The sequence below is a fragment of the Rhopilema esculentum genome, chromosome 9 (assembly GCF_057945365.1).
Source record: "Rhopilema esculentum isolate cy_ngs chromosome 9, ASM5794536v1, whole genome shotgun sequence".
Lineage (NCBI taxonomy): Eukaryota > Metazoa > Cnidaria > Scyphozoa > Rhizostomeae > Rhizostomatidae > Rhopilema > Rhopilema esculentum.
Window position 1 is genome coordinate 4795769 of NC_142823.1, and position 20211 is coordinate 4815979.

The 20211-nt window shown below is 37.2% G+C and overlaps 1 protein-coding gene across 12 annotated transcripts in view; it reads right to left on the reverse strand.

The window, feature by feature from the left end:
* Nucleotides 1-529: 529 nt before the first annotated feature.
* LOC135688706 (uncharacterized) overlaps nucleotides 530-20211 on the reverse strand; it is a 50823-nt gene continuing 31141 nt past the window's right edge. For 9 of the 12 annotated variants that reach the window (XM_089109904.1, XM_089109903.1, XM_089109900.1 and 6 more), the window contains 15 exons: nucleotides 19365-19478; nucleotides 18427-18540; nucleotides 16338-16460; nucleotides 15475-15588; nucleotides 14450-14560; nucleotides 13195-13521; nucleotides 12526-12663; nucleotides 11073-11338; nucleotides 10340-10445; nucleotides 9074-9301; nucleotides 6426-6676; nucleotides 4844-4931; nucleotides 4146-4238; nucleotides 3300-3622; nucleotides 530-826 (listed from right to left, as the gene is read on the reverse strand). In XM_089109904.1, coding sequence (XP_088966030.1) covers nucleotides 725-826; nucleotides 3300-3622; nucleotides 4146-4238; nucleotides 4844-4931; nucleotides 6426-6676; nucleotides 9074-9301; nucleotides 10340-10445; nucleotides 11073-11338; nucleotides 12526-12663; nucleotides 13195-13521; nucleotides 14450-14560; nucleotides 15475-15588; nucleotides 16338-16460; nucleotides 18427-18540; nucleotides 19365-19478 — 2498 coding nt within the window. In that variant the 3' untranslated portion in view covers nucleotides 530-724. The remainder of the gene's footprint in view (nucleotides 827-3299; nucleotides 3623-4145; nucleotides 4239-4843; nucleotides 4932-6425; nucleotides 6677-9073; nucleotides 9302-10339; nucleotides 10446-11072; nucleotides 11339-12525; nucleotides 12664-13194; nucleotides 13522-14449; nucleotides 14561-15474; nucleotides 15589-16337; nucleotides 16461-18426; nucleotides 18541-19364; nucleotides 19479-20211) is intronic. The other 3 variants (XM_089109909.1, XM_089109911.1, XM_089109908.1) reach the window with 2 other exon arrangements.

Genomic DNA, 20211 nt, shown 5'->3' on the forward strand with positions numbered 1-20211 from the left:
ATCCCATCACAAACTACCTGACTATGAATTATCAATAGATACGATAAGACCAGGAATTGGTCTGAAATTTTTTTGATGTTGGTAGATTAATCGGAAATGTTTAAAGTGTGCTTTAGTTCAAAATTTGTCGGAAAATCTTTGAATTTAAACATCTAAGAAACATAGTGTCAATGAGCTTGAAGATAAGAAATTTTAGTGGAAAAGAAACAAACTGTCTAGGAAGATATAACTCTAGTTTTATGTTCACTTTTTCATCAACTTATCGAAAAACAAAGAGATTGAATCTTAGGGGCAAGCCTGTCTGACTAAATTTACTTGCCTCCATACGTATCAATTGGTGTGTGTTACCATCAAAGTAACATAACCAGGAAATAACCAAGAATATATGCCTTCACGGCGGTTAAAGCTGTTATTAAGTGATTCCAAAACAATTCAAAATCAAAATTTTCTTGAAAGTGATATTATAGCCACTTTTCTGTCAGCATGGTATGGATAAATTGTCAGAAAAAACATGCAAAGACAACAACTGTTCAGGCCTCAAAATTCAGTTAAGCAGTAAAAAAGCATTAGCGAGCTCACAAATAATTAAAATACTAAAAAATGTTAATTAAATGCTAAAACAATTAAAAAAGATCATTTCAGTAAAAAATTTAAAAAATTGTAATGACATCATCTGGTGCATTGTAATGACGTCATCTGGTGCATTGTAAAGTCGATTTCTTTCTCAAACGTTGCCACAAATACCCTCTCTGAAGGAAATTCTATCAATGAACACACTACGACAGTGGCGCCGATACCCTGCCTTCATTGTTGCATGGAACTCAATCTGAAACGAAAAATAAGAGATAAATGTTGGGTAAACGTTGGTGTTTTCTTATCCCAACGATCAGGGAGCCGTTGAATACCCCCATAAAATAGCTGTTTAATAAAAATTGAGTAATGTTGAAAACGATCTATGAATCACTAATGGTATTAAAGAACTGCTCATAACATAAGTAGGAACCAACAATACAACATTATTATTATTATTTTTATTATTATTATGCATATTTTGTTGCAAAAATAAGCCATGGACAAACCCGGAATTACATCCTTTTTAACTTTAGTTGTTTTAATTTTTTTTTCTCAGTTTTTCCTTTGACTTACGACTGTTATAGTTTTTTCTTGTAAAACCAGGCTAGCCAATTGCAAATTACCTTGTAATAGTGAGATTTGTAATTGTAGTTTAAGTTGAATTGAAAATGAAATGTTTCCATTATTATTATTATTATTATTATTATTATTATTATTATTATTATTATTATTATTATTATTATTATTATTATTTGTAAGTCAGGGAAATATGCCACCCTCGTATCTGACTTAAAACGTCAGTTTAAGTCAGTCTCGTTTGTCAATCTTTCCATCAGTTCACTTGGTATTTTTGGCGACTCCTGTAGCTCATTCATCGACATGTGTGACTCTTTGTCCATTGATCATCAACAGAAACGCTACCTCATCTCCAAACTTACAAGCATCTCCATTCGCACCACATACTATATATTCTGCTGTAGAAACAAAACTTGGACTAATCCAGAGCTACACCCCTTTTAACAATTTTTTTTTTCTCATTACTACGATGTAATAGTTTTTATTTTGTAAACACAGGCTAGCCAGTTACAAATTACCTTGTAATAGTGAGATTTGTAATTGTAGTTTTAACAGGAATTCAAAATGAAAAGTTTCCATTATTATTATTCAACTCTTCTCATGGTCATGATGGTATACCAGTGTTTTGTCTATGATCAGGCCACCTCCGGTGGCTTAAGATAATAGATCTTTAGTCTTCCATGCAAACCAGTCTTTCTTTTCCAGCTATCTATTTCGTCCTATTTGCTGCAATCCAAAACTTTTCTCATTATTCTAGCAGTGCCCAACTAACAAACTTTTTGCAGAGGATCTAAACCAGGTTTAAAGTCGATCTTTTCAAGATACTTTGCAACATTCTTCGTGACTATTCCTAGCGCACCAATGACAATTGGTATTATGTATACTTTTGTTATTTCTCTGTTCCAAACCTTCAAAAGTTCATACTTCAACAGATCTGTATAGTGCTCAAACTTTTCCTTCTTCTTCTTTTCAACTCTTGTGTCAAAAGGACATGCCACATCAATAATATAGCATGTTCTTCCTTTCTTATCCAGTAGGACTAGATCAGGCTTGTTATGGTCAATTCTTATTTCTGTTTGAATGGAAAAGTCCCATGTTTAAAAGTCCCATGTTTAAAAGTCCCATTATTATTATTATTCTCCATTCGCCCAAAAACTATATATTCTGCTGTAGAAACAAAACATGGACTAATTCAGAACTACTCCCCTTTTAACATTTTTTTTCTTTTCTAATTACTACGATTGTAATAGTTTTTATTTTGTAAACACAGGCTAGCCAGTTACAAATTACCTTGTAATAGTGAGATTTGTAATTGTACTTTTAACTGAAAAGTTTCCATTATTATTATTATCTATTTATTCAAAATAGGCGTATAAAAATAGCTACAAGATAAAAGCTAATTCAAGTCTAGTGGAACAACAGAATGACTTGAATGTCTCGCCATTTGAAATTATTACCAGCCCTCTCGAATTCTAAACGGATGCATGCCAAGGCGAGGTCATTCGGAAGGCATGAGAAGAACAACACACTAAGCAATAATTCCAAAGCTCAAAGACCTTCAAGTTTGAAGGCAATCTGTCCCCTATTGAGCTCAACTTTATTTTCACGGGAGCGAAATTCACGCATCGTTGAGCTTGATCGATAATTAAAAGTTTTAAGCCAATCAGAGACAACTTTGATTCCAGAGCTTTTGAATCAAATGGCTGTGTTCCCGTTGAAGTGAAGCTATGGCTTAAAAAATATTGTTCTCTGTTTGGGTTGAGCGACAGATTTGTCAACAGAGAAAGGAAATGCTTCCACTATCATTATTCAACTCCAGCAATTAAATCTTCTTGCCATTCCCCAAAGCTTTTCGATCGTAGTTTTGAAACATCGCCTATTGCCGTATCTAGTCCTTACAAAGCCAGCAGCGAGGCGGGAAGACCAATTGTCCATATTAGCCAATCATTGAGGGGATAGACTGCCTTTTATATTATAGAGTTTAGAGCTGCCTGGCCTAGTCCTGCCACAAATCCATGGCTATAAATATTTTGCTTTATAGCTGACGTGCGAGGGCTGCAATTTCACCGGCAGGCATTAAATATGGATACAAGTAACAAATAAAGTCCACGCCCCCCCCAATTTTTGTAAAACGTGAGTATTGAACATACCATTTTCTGTGAACATCCTCCTCTTGAGGGTGGGATTGTTATGAAAGCCTTCTGAGGTTTCTCTCTCCGACTCTTGGCCTTTCTGTAGTAGATCCTATGGTCATCATAATGCGAGCTTGAGGTCAATGTCGCTTGCAGCTCACAAACATCATTAGCACCAAGATGGAAATCGATGGTTATGCACCCACCACGTTTAGGGACACTAATATCTCTTTCTAGCAGAGCGATATATTCTTCACCGTAAAAGTCCCGTTTAGGCTTAGAGCGGCCATGGCCAAAGAAACCAACTTGACATCTATTGACATCCCAATGTAACGCTTTACCTAAAAAGTGAAAAGGTTTATTTTTCCTAATATGATATATTCGTTTAATAAATTCTGATAATAAGTCAAAATTGGAGCCTATCATAAAAATTTTTCATCTCACTATACAGGGGCTAGCAAGAGGGGGGCAGGCGGAACTGGCCCCCCAACATTAAAGAGGGACACAAAACCAAAACATTTGCAGATCATACTGAGTGCACATGTTGCATTCCAACAATAAATTTTGAACTTTTTAAGGTTATGAATTATATGCACGATATCAACAGACACAAGGCATACATTGAAATTCAAATTGGCTGGGTCTTATAAATCTGAATACACATAAAAAACACTTACAGGAAAAGTTATTTTAATGGAAAACAACTTCATGGGTAAGAAGGAAGAAACGAAAAAGATCGAGAGAAAAATAGAGAAACTGGACGTATGCAAACGTTCAAAGCTTAGATTTCAAGGAAAATTTATAAGATTTGTTCGGAAATTATACATCACAAGGCTTTCCACTATACTAGTGCACGCTACACACCTCCGTTGGCTGAGACAATGCTCCAGTCACAATCGTCGTGATCCACCTGTTTCAAGCCACAAGATCCAAAGCTGAAGTCACAGTCGAACAAATCTATAAAGATAGCAAGATATTAAAGGCAGCCCTCTGTGATTGGCTAATTCTAACTTGAAAGCCTCGCTTTAATAGGGCTTTTTTAAGCATCCGACATCAGTTATTGTGGGTGAACACGGCATAAAATGCCTAAATATTATATCATCGAAAATGACTTGGACGTTTGACACAAGCAAGTACTTCCATGCAAAAACCAAATTCTCTCTGAAACAGGACTGTAGAGCTTAAAGGTCTTGGAAGGGGGGAGGGGGGTGGTGGGTTAAAGCTTATAAATGCTAAAGAGCTTATCAATTCTTCATGTTAGGGAGATGAACAGGAGAAAGTCTTCTAATATGTGAGGCAGCTCCCTCCATGCCTTTGAAACAAAGAGTATGCATAGTTATGTCTGAGTTTCATTTGCATAATAGAAGATGGGGGGTTACCTCACATATTAAAAGCCTTTCTCATCTTGGTCTCTTTAAGAAGTATTGTTTTTTAGATGTATTGACGGGGTGGCCTTGCTGTTTCTGTGCTCTTGTTACAGCTGTATTAGAGTAAAAATATACGTACATTTGCTATACAATCAAAATCATTGACGATAGAAAAAATCTATTTGCAACACTTACTCTTTGGGAAAGGGCATTTGCCAGGGCTAACGGAGATCTCATCGACTGCAATGGTGGCTCTTCTGCTTTGTTTGGCAGTTATCTCAATCTGAAATTGTTGGGAATTTGTGTGAAACATAATAGTTGGAAATATGGCTTACTTGAAGATGCTTCATTAAAATCTTACTCGTGAAAATCTTACAATAGACGGTCATTTAAGATGCAAATCATGGAAACGTTCAGGTTGAAATTACGTTTTCGCCATTACCGATATGATATCAACTATAATTTTCTTGGGTCCAAAGATTTGGAATTCTTTTCCAAATGAAACAAAATCATCCAAAATGCAAGTCAATTAGAAGTTCTTATAAAAGATTGGTACTTCGAAGATCAATGCGCCTGTAACGCATGCAGTCGATGACTTCCATAATGCAATCTCTTAAATTGCTTCATGTTAGTGTTTATTAACATTCACACTATTGTCAAACTAACAGTAAAAAATGTATTATTATTATTATTATCAGTCTGCAGTTGGTAAAAAATTTCCTTTCTATACTAGAAATCGAGTTGACTTGCACTCTTTTGAGAGCACGAGCTTCAAAATTGTTAAAATTAAGAAATAATTAAGAACAAGCCGAGGCTGAGCTACTGTAAAATGCAATCTTGAACAAAGTTTCAAAATCCCCAGAAATCCTTTTGTTTTAGAGAAATATCGTACGCTATTTGCACAGTGGTGGCGCTAGGTTTCCTCCGACAAAGGGGCTAGCACTTCCGACGGAGGGGCTAATTTTTTTAGAGAACGATAGGGCTAGGGGGCGACAAGGAATTGTAAGGGTACTGGAGACCGAAGGCGAGCGTTGCGAGCCGAAAATTCGGGGGGTCCGGGGGTACTCCCCCGGGAAAATTTTGGTGGCTACACCCATTAGATTGGCTAAAAATGCTATCAAAATGGTGTAATCGTGTTTTTTACTACGTTTTTTGACATATTACTAAGGGCACGTTTGCCCCCTCCCTTGCCCCTCCTAGCAAAGGGCAGGAGGGGCGCTTGCCCCCCCGCGCCCCCCTTCTCCGGCGTCCCTGGAAATTTTTTTTGAAAGCTGCCTCTAGATAAGCTTAAAACTACTCTAAATCTTTACAACTCATCAAACGTTGCCAATTCAAGTAGGGCCTATCTTTGGAAAGTATGAATTTAAATAAAAAGCAACCAACTGAACTTAAGGAAAACTGGAACACAACGTAACTTTATAGGAACAGACCTCTTATAACAGATTATTATTTACCATGAAATTGATGTGTCGATGAGTTGTTTTGGGATGAGCTTCCTGAATTCTGATAACAGTCCTTTTAGAAATTTCTATTTCCGCCAAAACTTAAAAAATTCGCTCCGACAAAAAAAATTCAAGCATAATTTATCTTCCGACGGAGGGGCTAGCCTCCTCCGACGGGGGGGGCTGTAGCCCCCCCTGCCCCCCCTCTGGCGCCACCACTGTATTTGCAAGAGTGAATTGCCCCTCGGTTCAAAAAGTGGGTTATGATCTGTAAAAGAAACTTTTTAACGCTTTTCTCTAAAAACTTATTAGTAGTTGCTAAAAACTACTGGTACCTTGAAATTGGAGCCAGCAGGAATGTTAACTTCAGCTTCAAACCATCGATTACCCTGATTTCCTGACAACTTCAAAAGTTCTGTCTGTCCGAAAGCAGCCGTCCTTTTTACTGAGAGACTTCCAATATTTTTGCCATGCATGTGAGCAAAGAATCGCAAGCATGATGTTTCCGAAGAAGTGATTTGCTTACTTCTCAGAACGGCTGTTTCTGTGTTATATTGCCAACCACCACGGAAGAACGCGAAAAAATCTACAAAGAAAGCAACATTACCTAACAATACAGTTAAAAATGAAAAAAATTTTCAATTCATTTTCGCTAAATCATTAATTTCTAATCACTCGCTATTAGCGTACTTATTTGCAGTTGCTATTACTTAGCTTTCGGATGTGGTTTTTTGACACTGAGAAGTTTCAGGTCCTTCCTCACGATGAGACCACAACTCGGGATTCCTACGCCTGGAATTACGGAGAGTCGGAGAACTGCTGGCTTTAACCCCCTCGTTTACGACTAGAATGGTAGACCCAGGGGTGCAAATTGAAAAAATTTATGTCAGGACCGACTCGCGCACCAAATGGACCGACTCTACAAACCAAAATAAAAATAGATGAAGACTACATTTGAGGACATGACAAGAGACCTTGCACTGTGGTAAAATGGGTAATTCGTTTTCTTTGCATTTAGTAAAAATGCGGAACTGTTGTAGGCATTTAGTATTTTGAGGGGAACAAAAGGACAATAGATGAAACATTGACCTTTTGCGTGTGCGCGAAACTTGTTTCTTTTTGAAAACATGCATGTAACAAAAGTAAAAACTACAGGTCTTTTGTATGAAGTGAAGGATACCGCACTAAAGGGCACAGGAACATGTGCTGAGGATGATTTTACTAGCGGGTTCCGGAGGCATGCTCCACTGGAAAAATTTGAATTTCAAGGCGTCTCCTTTGGCTCTGCTGGCCGCCTAGTATGCTAATAACCAGGCAATTCCGCTGTTTAATTGAATCTTCCTACTTTAGCCCTTTTGTTATCTCAAGTCACTCTCACGAACGTAGGTGCATTAGACAACAAGAAATAATGCTAAAACAAAAGACATGCAAAGCTAAAACTAAATGAACCCAACTTTTATAACTAAGCCTAGTTTTGGACGGAGACGTGCCATTTTGGTTCAAAATTTAGACCCATAATTCCGCACATGTCTGGAAAATGTGACCCATAATTCCGCAAAAATGAGTAAAAGTCTACCCGAATTCCGCAAGACACAGAACACTTTTCAAGACACAACAAAAACTTCAAACAACTTTTGAATGTCTTTTGTTCTAAAATGTTAACATTACACGCCAATCACTCAAGTCCAAGAGCATTTAGGGAACCCATTGGTGTAAGTCAGGTGTTCACAATATAGCAATCCAATTCATTATGTAATCCAAGAAAGTGCAAAAACTGTGCTGACATGCAACAATAAGGTTTCTGTTATCTCATTGGCTAATGCCTGACAGGCATCAAATCAAAGTTACTCTTGTAACCTTTTACATGATTGGTTTCCCTTAATGCAAATGGTTTATTGTGGTCCTTGTCCTTTGGAATCTACAAGTCCCATCAAAGTTGGTGCTTGGCTCTACAATTTCAAGAAATGTTCCATTAAAATAGATATTGACACTCTCAGCCCTTTTATGTTGTGTAATCCTGGTTGTTTGCACACCATTTTTATTTGCATTTTCGGAAACTGTCTCTTTAAGAGCTTCCAGCTCTGGCTCCGGCAGTTTGAAAGTTTTTGACTCCTGATCAAACTCTAAATTAGCATGGCACATAACTTTAGATGCTGGAAAATTTGTTGGGCTGACTGCACTGCTGATCTGATAAAATCCTGGTAAAATTTATATTTTAGATGCAGTTAAAGTTGATAAGAGAGTAAAATCTAGCACCTTTTCGAAGGGCAACCTTACTTAGTCTAAAGAGTTTTTAAACTAACTAGACATTAATTTTATTACTTCTACAAATTTCTAACTGGACATTCATTTTGTTTCTTCCAAGTGTCCCTCTTGATGATTTTGCAATATTTTTCCAAAATGGTACCGATAACTCTGCATATTTCTTCAAATGGTACCCATACCTCCGCACATAATTGAAAAACTGATACCCATAATTCCGCATTGCTTGGAAAAAAGGTACCCCTAAATAATAGCACGTCCCCTTACGTCAAACCTATTAAGTTACCCCCTCCTCCCCGAGGGCCTCTCATAGGTTCAAGATAAGAAAACATTTCCAGAAAGTCGTTTCAAACCATACATCTATGTTTTGCACTAATGTGTAGAACGAATAACAAGAAAGCTCCACATATTGGCCAGGACCGACGCCCCGGAGGCCGGGCTCTCCTCTTTTTCGCAATTTCTCGTTTTATCAATGGACCAACATTCTCTCTTGTCTATAACGTTTCAATCCCAATGTCGTAGAAAGGACTGACCTTTCACAATTATTTCTATGGCTGGGACCGACTGGTTGGAAGTATTGAAGGGGGGGTGTCACCCCCAGCCCTTCTAATTTGCACCCCTGAACAGACCCTAATCACACAGCTCCTAGTGTTATTCAAAACGAAAATGTTCGCTCTCATTTTTAGGAAATATAAGGAAAAAACATGATTCTTTTTCATACCTCCTCGGCCAGAGATAGCCTCTCTTGGTCCTCCACGACCACGTCCAATTCTACGATGGTGCGGGTCTGCCTCATATCCAGCTTCATCATCATTCTCGTTTTGGTCAACGTTGGCCTCGTCTCCACGGGGACCTCGTGCCCGTCTCAGCCGCCAATTCCCATCATCATTCGTCGGCTGAGTCCAATCGCAGAATCCTACGTTGCGCTCCAAGGGGCATGCCAAAACAGCTGACAAAAGATTTAACCTTTCTTATATTTTTCAGTGACCATATCAAAGAATTTAAATGAATACAGGATATGTTATTATCCAATAGAGTTCTTAACTGTGACGTTAGAAAAAAATTATTTTTAGAATTTTTTAATTCTATCCATAAAGCACAAAAAAACACCATGCAAACAATACTTCCAATTATGCAAGACCAGTCAAAGATGTAAAATTGGAGTGAGATATGGCCAATGAAAGATTTGAGTTTTTCTATCGAATCACTGTTATTTTGGCTCTGTTTATGAAGTTATGAACAGAGACCAAAATACAGAGGTTTGATGGGGAAAAGCCAAGTGCACATATGGCCATATCTCAGCCAATTCGAAACACATTTGACTGATTTTGGACATTTAGAGGTATTTCATGATGCTATTTTAAATTATGGGATCCTTATTCAAAAATTCTAAAAATTGAATTTTGTGACGTCATCACTTTAGAACTCTATTGATTAAAGCGAATCAATTCCCTCCTAAATAAAATGATTTGGGAAATTATGCTCAAAACATGCTACCTATCCCCTCTATCTTCCCATATACTAATACTGACGCCAAAATCATCTTGTAGATAAAAATACTGAAAATGACCTGCGTGGTGGAGATACCACCTCTAGGACATCCTACCTTTCAATTTACGCGAGTCTTGAAATCTCAAGAAATATCTCGTAAAAATCTCTCGTAAAAAGTCTCTATATTTGAGTTAGGAACACGTAGAATAAGGTAATAGTGTAATGCGAATGAACAAAAATAAACAGGGATAGACACACGTAAGGGCATCCAATACCAACATTCACACACGTATATATAAACATATTTGTAATTAGAGTAGTCGATCACAGATTTCGGAGTTTAGACCTTGACTGAAATTAAATGACTGAAATCTAAGGTAGCGAAAGTAACAAGGAATTACAATGTCGGTCATCTATCATATACAGTTACGAAATCTGCGAAAAAACTCTTAAGTCAATAACAAAAAACTGGTTATTTTAACAGCAGTTTTCTTACACGGAGTAGACGCTGCTCCACTTGGGCAGGCACCTTTCCAAACTCTGACGTCATCAAGGGCAACATCTCCAGCAAAGGAATATCCTCTCAAATTTTCAAAGTGGACCTAAAAGGCAAAAACCGATTTACTGCTTAAATCATAGATGAAACAATGTGTCTTCGCTCGCCAGCTGTTGGGAGGCAAATGTGGAAACTGTGACGTCATGGTTACATGGACAGAGGAAGGAGGCAAGAGACGATGCATCATAGAATGAAAAAGTCAGATTACTTAATAGTATGCATCATGTAACTTTGGAATAGCCGCAATCCCAAATGAAATGAAGCTCAAAGACGTGACCGTGATGGCAAAACATGCCGTGGCACAAAAAGCGTATCATCCGCATGTAAGTAAAAGGGAAACATTGCTAGAAGTAACTGTACGACAAGTTCTTATGGTTTCCACTCTGATTCACAGAGGGAGCTGTTGCGTTAGTCCAAACCTTCATTGCATAATTTTTTTGGAAACGTATCAAGATCTTAAAGGTTGTAAACTGATGCCAATTCAAACCAAAAAGCGCACGACGCCCCTTTTGCTGAACCTCTAAACCGCAGATAACCTATTGCCAAATCAGTAGGTGCAAAGTAGAGTCTAGGCCATGAAGCCGCAAACCTAAAATAGGCCCACATGACAAAATACAGGTTTTGACTCATATCAAAGTGAACAATGCGTGAATGAGAAGTTCATAAAACCAACCTTGAATTTCTTTCCGTTGGGAATATCAATTGTGGCTAGGCCTTGATTCCAGCGATTTCCTTGATTACCGTTTTTTCTAAAAATTTCAGTCGACACACCATCAAAGTCAACTGTAACTACTAGGGAGCCGATACCAAAAGCAAACATATGGTAATAGAAATCTATACATCTCTGTTGACCATCCCATTCCATGAGAGGCGTTGAAAGAACTGCATTGTGGTTTGGTCTTCTTGGATACAAGGCCTCAGTAAATACAAAATAACCATCTGAAAGGAAAAGTGATTTTCCAGTTTTCTTTGAATCGCATTAAAAATATGACAAGACTGTCCTGTCATAATAAAAAAAGATAAAAAATGCACCGTAATTCAACTCTAAAATAAAGCAATGCCTAGGCAGAATCCGGGAAGAGTCTAGGCAAAGCCTACGCACGGTCTGGGGAGAGCCTGAACAGAGTCTAGGCAGAGCCCGAGTAGGGTCTAGTCAGAGCACGAGCAGAGTCTGGACAGAGCTCAAGCAGGGTCTAGGCAGAGCCCAAAGCAGAGTCTGGGCAGAACATATCTAGACAGAACCCGAGCAGAGTTTAGGCAATCCCTAAGCAGAGTCTGGGCGAAGCTTGACCAGGGTCTAGGCAGAGCTCGAGCAGAGTCTAAGGAGAGCCCAAGCATTAGGCAGAGCTCAAGCAGGGTCTATGCAGAGCCCGAACAGAGTCAGGGCAGAGCATATCAAGGCAGAACTCGAGTAGAGTTTAGGCAAAGCCTAAGCAGAGTCTGGGCGAAGCTCGACCAGGGTTTAGGCAGAGCTCATTCATGGTCTAGGCAGAGCCCGAGCAGGGTCTGGAGAGAGTCCAAGCAGCTTCTGGGCAGAGCACATCTAGGCAGAGCACATCTAGGCAGAGCCGAGTAGGCTCTAGTCAGAGCACGAGCAGAGTCTAGGCAAAGGCTGAGCAGGGTCTGGGCAGAGCTCGAGCAGAGTTCACGCAGAGCCCAAGCAGAGTCTGGGCAGAGCCCGAGTAGGATCTAGTCAGAGCACGAGCAGGGTCTTGGCAGAGTATATCTAGGCAGAGCCCGAGCAGAGTCTAGTCAGAGCACGAGCAAATTCTGGGCAAAGCCCGAGCAGAGTCGGGGCAGAGACCGAGCAGAGTCGGGGCAGAGCCCGTGCAGAGTCGGGGCAGAGCCCAAGCAGAGTCGGGATCGAGCCGGAGCAGAGTCTAGGCAGAGCCCGAGCATAGTCTAGGAAGAGCCAGAGTTAGTCTGGGTAGAGCCCCGACTGAGCCCTAGGAGAGTCTAGACAGAATCCTAGCAGATTCTGGACAAAACCCAAGCCAATTCTGAGAGCAAGGGCTATGTAACACTTTGAAAGATTATAAGCAAAGACTCAGCAAGGCAGAATAGCGCCAGGACAGACCCCCAGCAAGAGTAACAAGAGCTTGGATAAATTTTCGTTCCTCGCTTACCTTTGGCAGTAGTATGATCGGATGATGGCCCAGTGTAGTATGAAGGAGTTTCTCCATTTTCTCTCGTCCAATCAAACGTATCTGATTTGTTTTGCTTCAATGAGCACCATCCACACTCGAAATCGCAAGAAATCAAATCTGAAAAGAAAAATTGAGTTAACATCAGTATGGTTTATTTAGATTATCATACGTTTTGAAATCGTTGAGGCCGGTTTCTGACTTTTGTTTTCTTTAGGTTTCTAGTAATGGTATTCTAGTAAACGTAATCCAGTTGAGAACATATTTGGAAGAATCGTTTAAAAATTTCTTGGAAACATTACCCTCCTATTATCCTTCATCGTGCAATCTGGAAAAGCTCTTCAAAAGAGCTCGTCAGAGTTATCGAATACATCCCTGAGAGGTTGATTTCAAAGCTCATTAAAGGCTCTTGCATAGCCGGCATGCTTAGCGGCAACTGTCTTGAGAAATTGATCGTGTTTTGTATTATTATGCAGTACGAGATTACACTGGTTTTGAAAAAATAGTCGCAAAGCATGCCGGTTGCGCTAGAGCCTTTAACTCTCGATATTTCCTATGAATTTTTCATTCCCACAGTTTAATCAAGAGCATAAACAACTTAGCTTTTGTAAACAAAACATTGCGGGTGCATGGATTTTGCTGTTAACCTACCAATAAAGTTTCCCTGTAGGGGAGTGGTTGGTGCGGCAGTTGTTGGCTTCCTGGTTGTTGGTGCGGCAGTTTTTGGCTTCCTGGTTGTTGGTGCGGCAGTTGTTGGCTTCCTGGTTGTTGGTGCGGCAGTTGTTGGCTTCCTGGTTGTTGGTGCGGCAGTTGTTGGCTTCCTGGTTGTTGGTGCGGCAGTTGTTGGCTTCCTGGTTGTTGGTGCGGCAGTTGTTGGCTTCCTGGTTGTTGGTGCGGCAGTTGTTGGCTTCCTGGTTGTTGGTGCGGCAGTTGTTGGCTTCCTGGTTGTTGGTGCGGCAGTTGTTGTTGGAATAAAAACTGAAATAAATGTACAAGAATCTATGAAACATTTCAACAGGGTTTTATTTATTCCTTTAGAGATGAATATACCATTTCAGAGAGGAACTATATCTTGTCGCATTTCGATGGCCATGTAATTCTCTCATTGGTTTAACAATACAATAGACCTATTGTTACTCATCCAATCAAAACCTATTGTTAACTTTTAACGGTTGAATAATGGTGCCCTTTTTTTAAAATTGGCTTCGAAAAAAACAAAATTTTTACAACACATTGGCCAAAAGCTTCTTTGTCTAACACTCCTCAGAGCATAAAACGTCAGAATAGAGGTCCGAAAGAACACGATGAAAAATATATACCCATTTGTGGAACTAATGTTTCATAACATATCTGCTTCAGAATAGTATTTCAATCCACAACAGGGTATATAAGTTCTATCTTACTTAATCTTTTCAACGTTTAGTACTGCGAGGAGTGTCAGACAAAAAATACTTTGTTATGTTATGTTTCCGCTTTTTCATGCAAACTTAAAAATCTTGTTGATAGTCTTGAATCGAAAATTACTGGATTAAATCATCTACTATAAGCAAAAAATCTGTGACACATCTTCTGTGAAGAGAATAGCAGATAAAATAAATCAAATACATGCTTTTCTATCTAGAAGTAAATTAGTACTAGGCTCAAGAAAAATAAAAAACTGTATAATTTACATTTTAAAAAAAGAGTCACAAAAATTTTTATATTGTTGATTTTTCTTTGAAAAAGATAGCATACTTTAGATTATAATCTGCATGCGTTTTCTTGTGACGATTGTTTCGAAAAATGCCTAACTTTAAATAATATGGCTTGTCCCGAAATAAGAGACCAACTAAAAAACTTTAAGTGCTAAAAACCCAAAATTGGATGCCAAATTGAAATACTTTTAGTACTTAGAGCTGGTACTAACCTCCACATCGCTTTCCGGTGAAACGGGGTGGGCAAATGCACGTAAAATCGTGAATTCCATCAATGCATGAGCCACCATTTAAGCAAGGATGGCTAAAACATTCGTTGATGTCTTCAAAGGAATAAAAAAATCACTGCTTTCAATTTTCGAAAAAGCTGGTACGCGACTCAATTCTAAATACGTACTTTACTCTCGGCCAATACAATAAATCGCTACCCCGGGTCATCGCCGGCATTGTCGCAAGAGCAATTTCGGCAGGCATATCAAGTAGTTTTCTAAACAAAGGTGGTGGGAAACTGATGTCTTTTAGGGGTTTCAGCCCAAATTGATTAGAGGCAGTACTTCGCGCCGTTCATTGGTTTATCGAAACAAAGAACAAAGTTTTATATTTCAGTAAATTTTCATTTCGTAACAAAGGACGCTTAATGATGCTAACGATGAGTTGTTCTAATTTGTCACGTTTCTCTAATTTCGAGGACCCTCGAAATTCAACAAAATGAACAGCGCGACACACTGCCTTTAATAGGAATCGTTGTCTAGAGGTAGGCAATCCAAAGCCAAGGCTCCAGCTATGTTTGATGGTGACAACAAAAGCCCACTGGGGTCGCTTTGGCTAAGAGTGTGTCTAGACTAGCTTAAAAAGAGCAAAAGGGGTATTTTTCTCTCTAAAAGACCAGAGAAATGGGTACGCCGCTTGGACAGAAACCCTCAAGGCGGTTGTTTGCTCAAAATATTTTAACTATACTGGATGGGGGATTGTTTTTCGAAACCAACAGATGTCTGGAATAACAAATAATTTGAAAAAATTAAGTTCTTAAAATAAGCAATTTTTCATAATTTTTGCATAGGCCTTTTTAGATAGACTGTTAGTGCACTCAAACTATCTTATGTTGGGTAGAATAAAAAGAACAGAAAAGCGGAGGCAAACCATTTATGCAAAGAGAGCATTGGATCAGTCTTTCGGCCATCTTAGTTGCATTAGGTAAAAAAATTGGAAAACCTTTCTAGCCTAGGAATATACATACTTATTTCGCAGTTTTTTCCAGTGAAGCCAGCAAAGCAATGGCATCGATAACTGTTAACTTCATCAATGCATAGGCCTGCATTCTGACAAGGCAGACTGGCGCATTCATCAATCCCTGTTAAAAGTTCAAGACAAAAATTTAAGTAACATTGGTAAAGATACCGTATTTTCTCGATCAAACGCCTCTCCTTGATTAAGCGCCCTTTCGAATAGGCGCACCACAGAAAGGGCCAAAGTTTCAAATAAGCTCCCACCCCCCCCCCCCCCCCCTTTGAATAGGCAACTCATTCGAATAGGCGCCCCTGAAAAACCTGAAATTAATAACAACCGTTTGATCGAGGAAATACGGTACGGATTAAAAAAAGCATGGCATCATCATAATGGCTTCAAAACAAAAAAATTCCACTTTCATAAACAACAAAAGAGGAGGTTTTGAAGTGTCCCATCAGGGCAAACAACAAAGGGGTTCACAAATGAACAGAGAGAGCCTTTGAGAGAATGTTAGAGCCCCGCGAAAACGTGATTTGAGAAACCACCAAAGCTAAGTGTTTTTTTTGCTTCAGGCTTCAAACATAACTTGAAGCTGTTTTTTTACTGCATATTGTACTAAGAATCTTTTCTTTACAGAGCGTGCATGGAGTCCGAAGTTTCTTTAAACATCCCCGTACTTTGAAAAGCATATTGGCAAAGAAACTGGCATGAAAATTATCAAGTGTAGTGCAGAAGCGAGGAAACATGAAGTGGTCATCCAACCCATTTATAACGCTTTTATCCTAAACGCTTCTCCGTATCTTTCTAGTCCCTTCAAACCTTTTTCTGGCTATAAACGTCTGGAATGATTTAGTATTAATAAGCACATCATACCAACACAGCTCATTCCATTTCCTGTGAAGCCACTTTTGCAAGTGCATGTGTATGAGCCTGCGGTATTTGTGCACGTAGCATTAGTATGACAATAATGAAGTCCTGAAGAACATTCGTCGACATCTAAAAAATAAACAGGCAAATTACAGGCATGCATACAGCAACAACAAAAAGAGAAATCAAAATTAGCAACTGCAGAAGAAACAGAATAAAACGATCGTTTCGATGCTAAACAAATATTACAAATAAATTGCAATATTTCGTTTTATATTCTTATCTGTTATCTGCTACTGTGACTGTTGAATGCTGCGATATAAATTTTTAGCAAAGCAACTTTGGATGTAAATTGGTCAGTAAGTTGATAACAGGCTCACAGAAACAACTTTTAGTTTTCTCTTTCCAAACTTTATTCGCAAAAGCTGAGCATATAAACATTACACTTAAAATTGAGAGGCTATTTTCCTACAAATTGTGCAACTTCGATTACTTCTTTAACCTGACAAGAAAATAATTCACTAAAAAATCGTTTGACAACAGTTTTAAAACAAGAAAACCAAAAGGATCTTTTAGAATATACAATAGAAAGGAAATTGATCACTAGGCGGTAAGATGTCCCTCTTAAGCTAACCCATGGGCGTGATTATTAGCAAAACCGGTCTTAGTTCTCTCGAACTACTTCTTGTCATGTGTATATTTCAACCAATTAGCATCTATCATACCATTAGCCTTATCTATTATTCGGTTTTATATTCAGACCATGATTTTATATTCAGAACATAACAAACCATGACATGAAATAACATATCATATATCATATATCATATAGCATATGTCATATTATGTCATATTATAACATATTATATTTTTTTATATTTTGTCATATTATAACATATAATATAATATAATATAATATAACATAACATAACATAACATAACATAACATAACATAACATAACATAACATAACATAACATAACATAACATAACATAACATAACATAACATAACATGTAATGTAATGTAATGTAATGTAATGTAATGTAATGTAATGTAATGTAATGTAATGTAATGTAATGTAATGTAATGTAATGTAATGTAATGTAATGTAATGTAATGTAATGTAATGTAATGTAATGTAATGTAATGTAATGTAATGTAATGTAATGTAATGTAATGTAATGTAATGTAATGTAATATCATATCATATCATATCATATCATATCATATCATATCATATCATATCATATCATATCATATCATATCATATCATATCATATCATATCATATCATATCATATCATATCATATCATATCATATCATATCATATCATATCATATCATATCATATCAATCATAAGACATTATATGATAAAGTATTATATAATAAAGTATTTTGTTTTATCTTGTTATAACCTAACGATATTTTCTTACAACAATGTATTCTTGTATCATCTAGCATTATAGTACTGTAACGCAGTCACTACGTGCCATGAAGACACGTGATGCAAAGTTACATTTTCAGTACTAATTGTAGAAACATAACCTGTGATTTTGTTTGGCTAAGACTTGCTTTGATTATACCCACAGACATTGCTTTATAGGAATAAATCATGGTATGATTAATATGGGTAGAAGGCTCTAGAACGTTCGATGGAAATTTCACACGTAATAGCAGTAGGTATTTTTTTAAAACAATGTATTGATAACTAGTAGTATAAATAAAGATTGTGTGCCCATGGTAAGAGGAGACTTGTTCTTAGTGATGGTTTGAGAGTAAAGTTGTAATGATTTTAGTGATAATTTGTCGTGAGGTCTGTTGGAATATCTGCTTACAATCGAAGCCATCTCGAGTTAGCGGCAAGAATACTATATTAAATCAGATTTAGCTTCAACCAATCTGCAACTTATTTCTTCTTACAGCCTATCAAAGACAATAACGCTTACTTGCTACCTTGGTTTTGTCTTTCCACTAACTTCTGTAACGCTAAAAAATGCCCCGGCATCTTTTCCACCAGAATAAATTCCTTAAAAGATACCCAGCTTTTTATTTCATAGCAGCCACTAACGTTTTTAACAATTTGCAAATGTTTACCTGTTTCACAGTGTTGCCCTGTAAAAGTATTAGGGCAGTAGCAGGTGTAACTTCCACCAGAACTGGAACAAGATCCTCCGTTCTGGCAAGGATTTGAGGCACAGGCATCAACCGCTAAAGAAAAACGATTCTAATTAGTTTAAATCAAATATTTACTAAGATCAATATCTAAAATTGTTCTGGTATTGATGATTTTGCCCAAATAACATAACTATTATCGCTCTTTTTATCGCTTGTATGAAGTGGTCAAAAAACCCCATTTTCATGCTTTTATCTCGAAATCTTCTTCTTCAATTTTAAGGAACTTGCATAAAAGATCAGAAGGACAATTAGGTCTAAGTTGCTCAGGGAAAGCCCTAGCGTGAGTCAAACCTCAATTACATGATACATGCCAGATCAATACATAATAGTACTAGCAAAATACCAATACCAACTAACACAGCATTACGCTAGATGCAATTGAATTACATAATACCCTTTTATATAACATTAAACAGTATTATACACAAAAATACTATATTTTACTATGTTATATCAAATTAAATTATATTATATTACATTATATTATGAGTTATTACATAATATTACACTTTCCTATTTTATATTATTATATTATCTCAACTTTTATTAGGGAATATAATATCAGATTATATCACTTTTTATTATATTATCTAACAATATTTCATCACATCATCTAATATTATGACTTCCTCCACTTAATATTACTTAGCTTCAAACCAATTTGGATCTTATTTCTTCAAGGACCCATCAAGAGTAATGGTGTTTACTTGCTACCTCGGTTTTGCCTTTCCCCAAATTTCTGTAACACTAATACAAATGCTCTTACATCCTCTCTCAGCAGCAAAAATTACATAAAAGAGACCCAAACTCTATTGCAGAGCAACCAATATAATTTTTAATAACTTCAAACGGTTTACTTGTTTCGCAGTTCAGCCCTGTAAAACCAGAGGGACAGGAGCACATGTAGCTTCCACCAGAACTGGAACAAGATCCTCCGTTCTGGCAAGGATTTGAGGCGCAGGCATCAACCGCTAAACACAATAGATTCAAATTAGTTCAAATCAAATATTTACTAAGACCAATATCTAAAATTGTTCTGGTATTGATGGATTTGTTCAAATAACACAACTGTCATCTATCTTTTTATCGCTTGTATGATTTGTTCAAAAAAACTAATTTTCATTCTTTTATCTCGAAACTATCTTCTTGAATTTTAAGGTACTTGTATAAAATGTCAGAAGAACAATAATGGTCTCAGTTGTTCAGGAATAGTCCTAACGTGAGTCAAGCCTCAATTATATGATACATGCCAGATCAATACATAATAGTACTAACAAAATACCAATATCAACCAACACCGCATTACGCTAGATGCAATTGAATTACATAATACCCTTTTATATAACATTAAACAGTATTATACACAAAAATACTATATTTTACTATGTTATATGAAATTAAATTATATTATATTACATTATATTATGGGTTATTACATAATATTACACTATCCTATTTTATATTATTATATTATATCAACTTTCATTAGGGAATATCATATCAGATTATATCACTTTTTATTATATTATCTAACAATATTTCATCACATCATCGAATATTATGACTTACTCCACTTAATATTACTTAGCTTCAAACCAATTTGGCTCTTATTTCTTCAAGGGCCCATCAAGAGTAATGGTGTTTACTTGCTTCATTGGTTTTGCCTTTCCCCAAATATCTGTAACACTAATACAAATGCTCTTA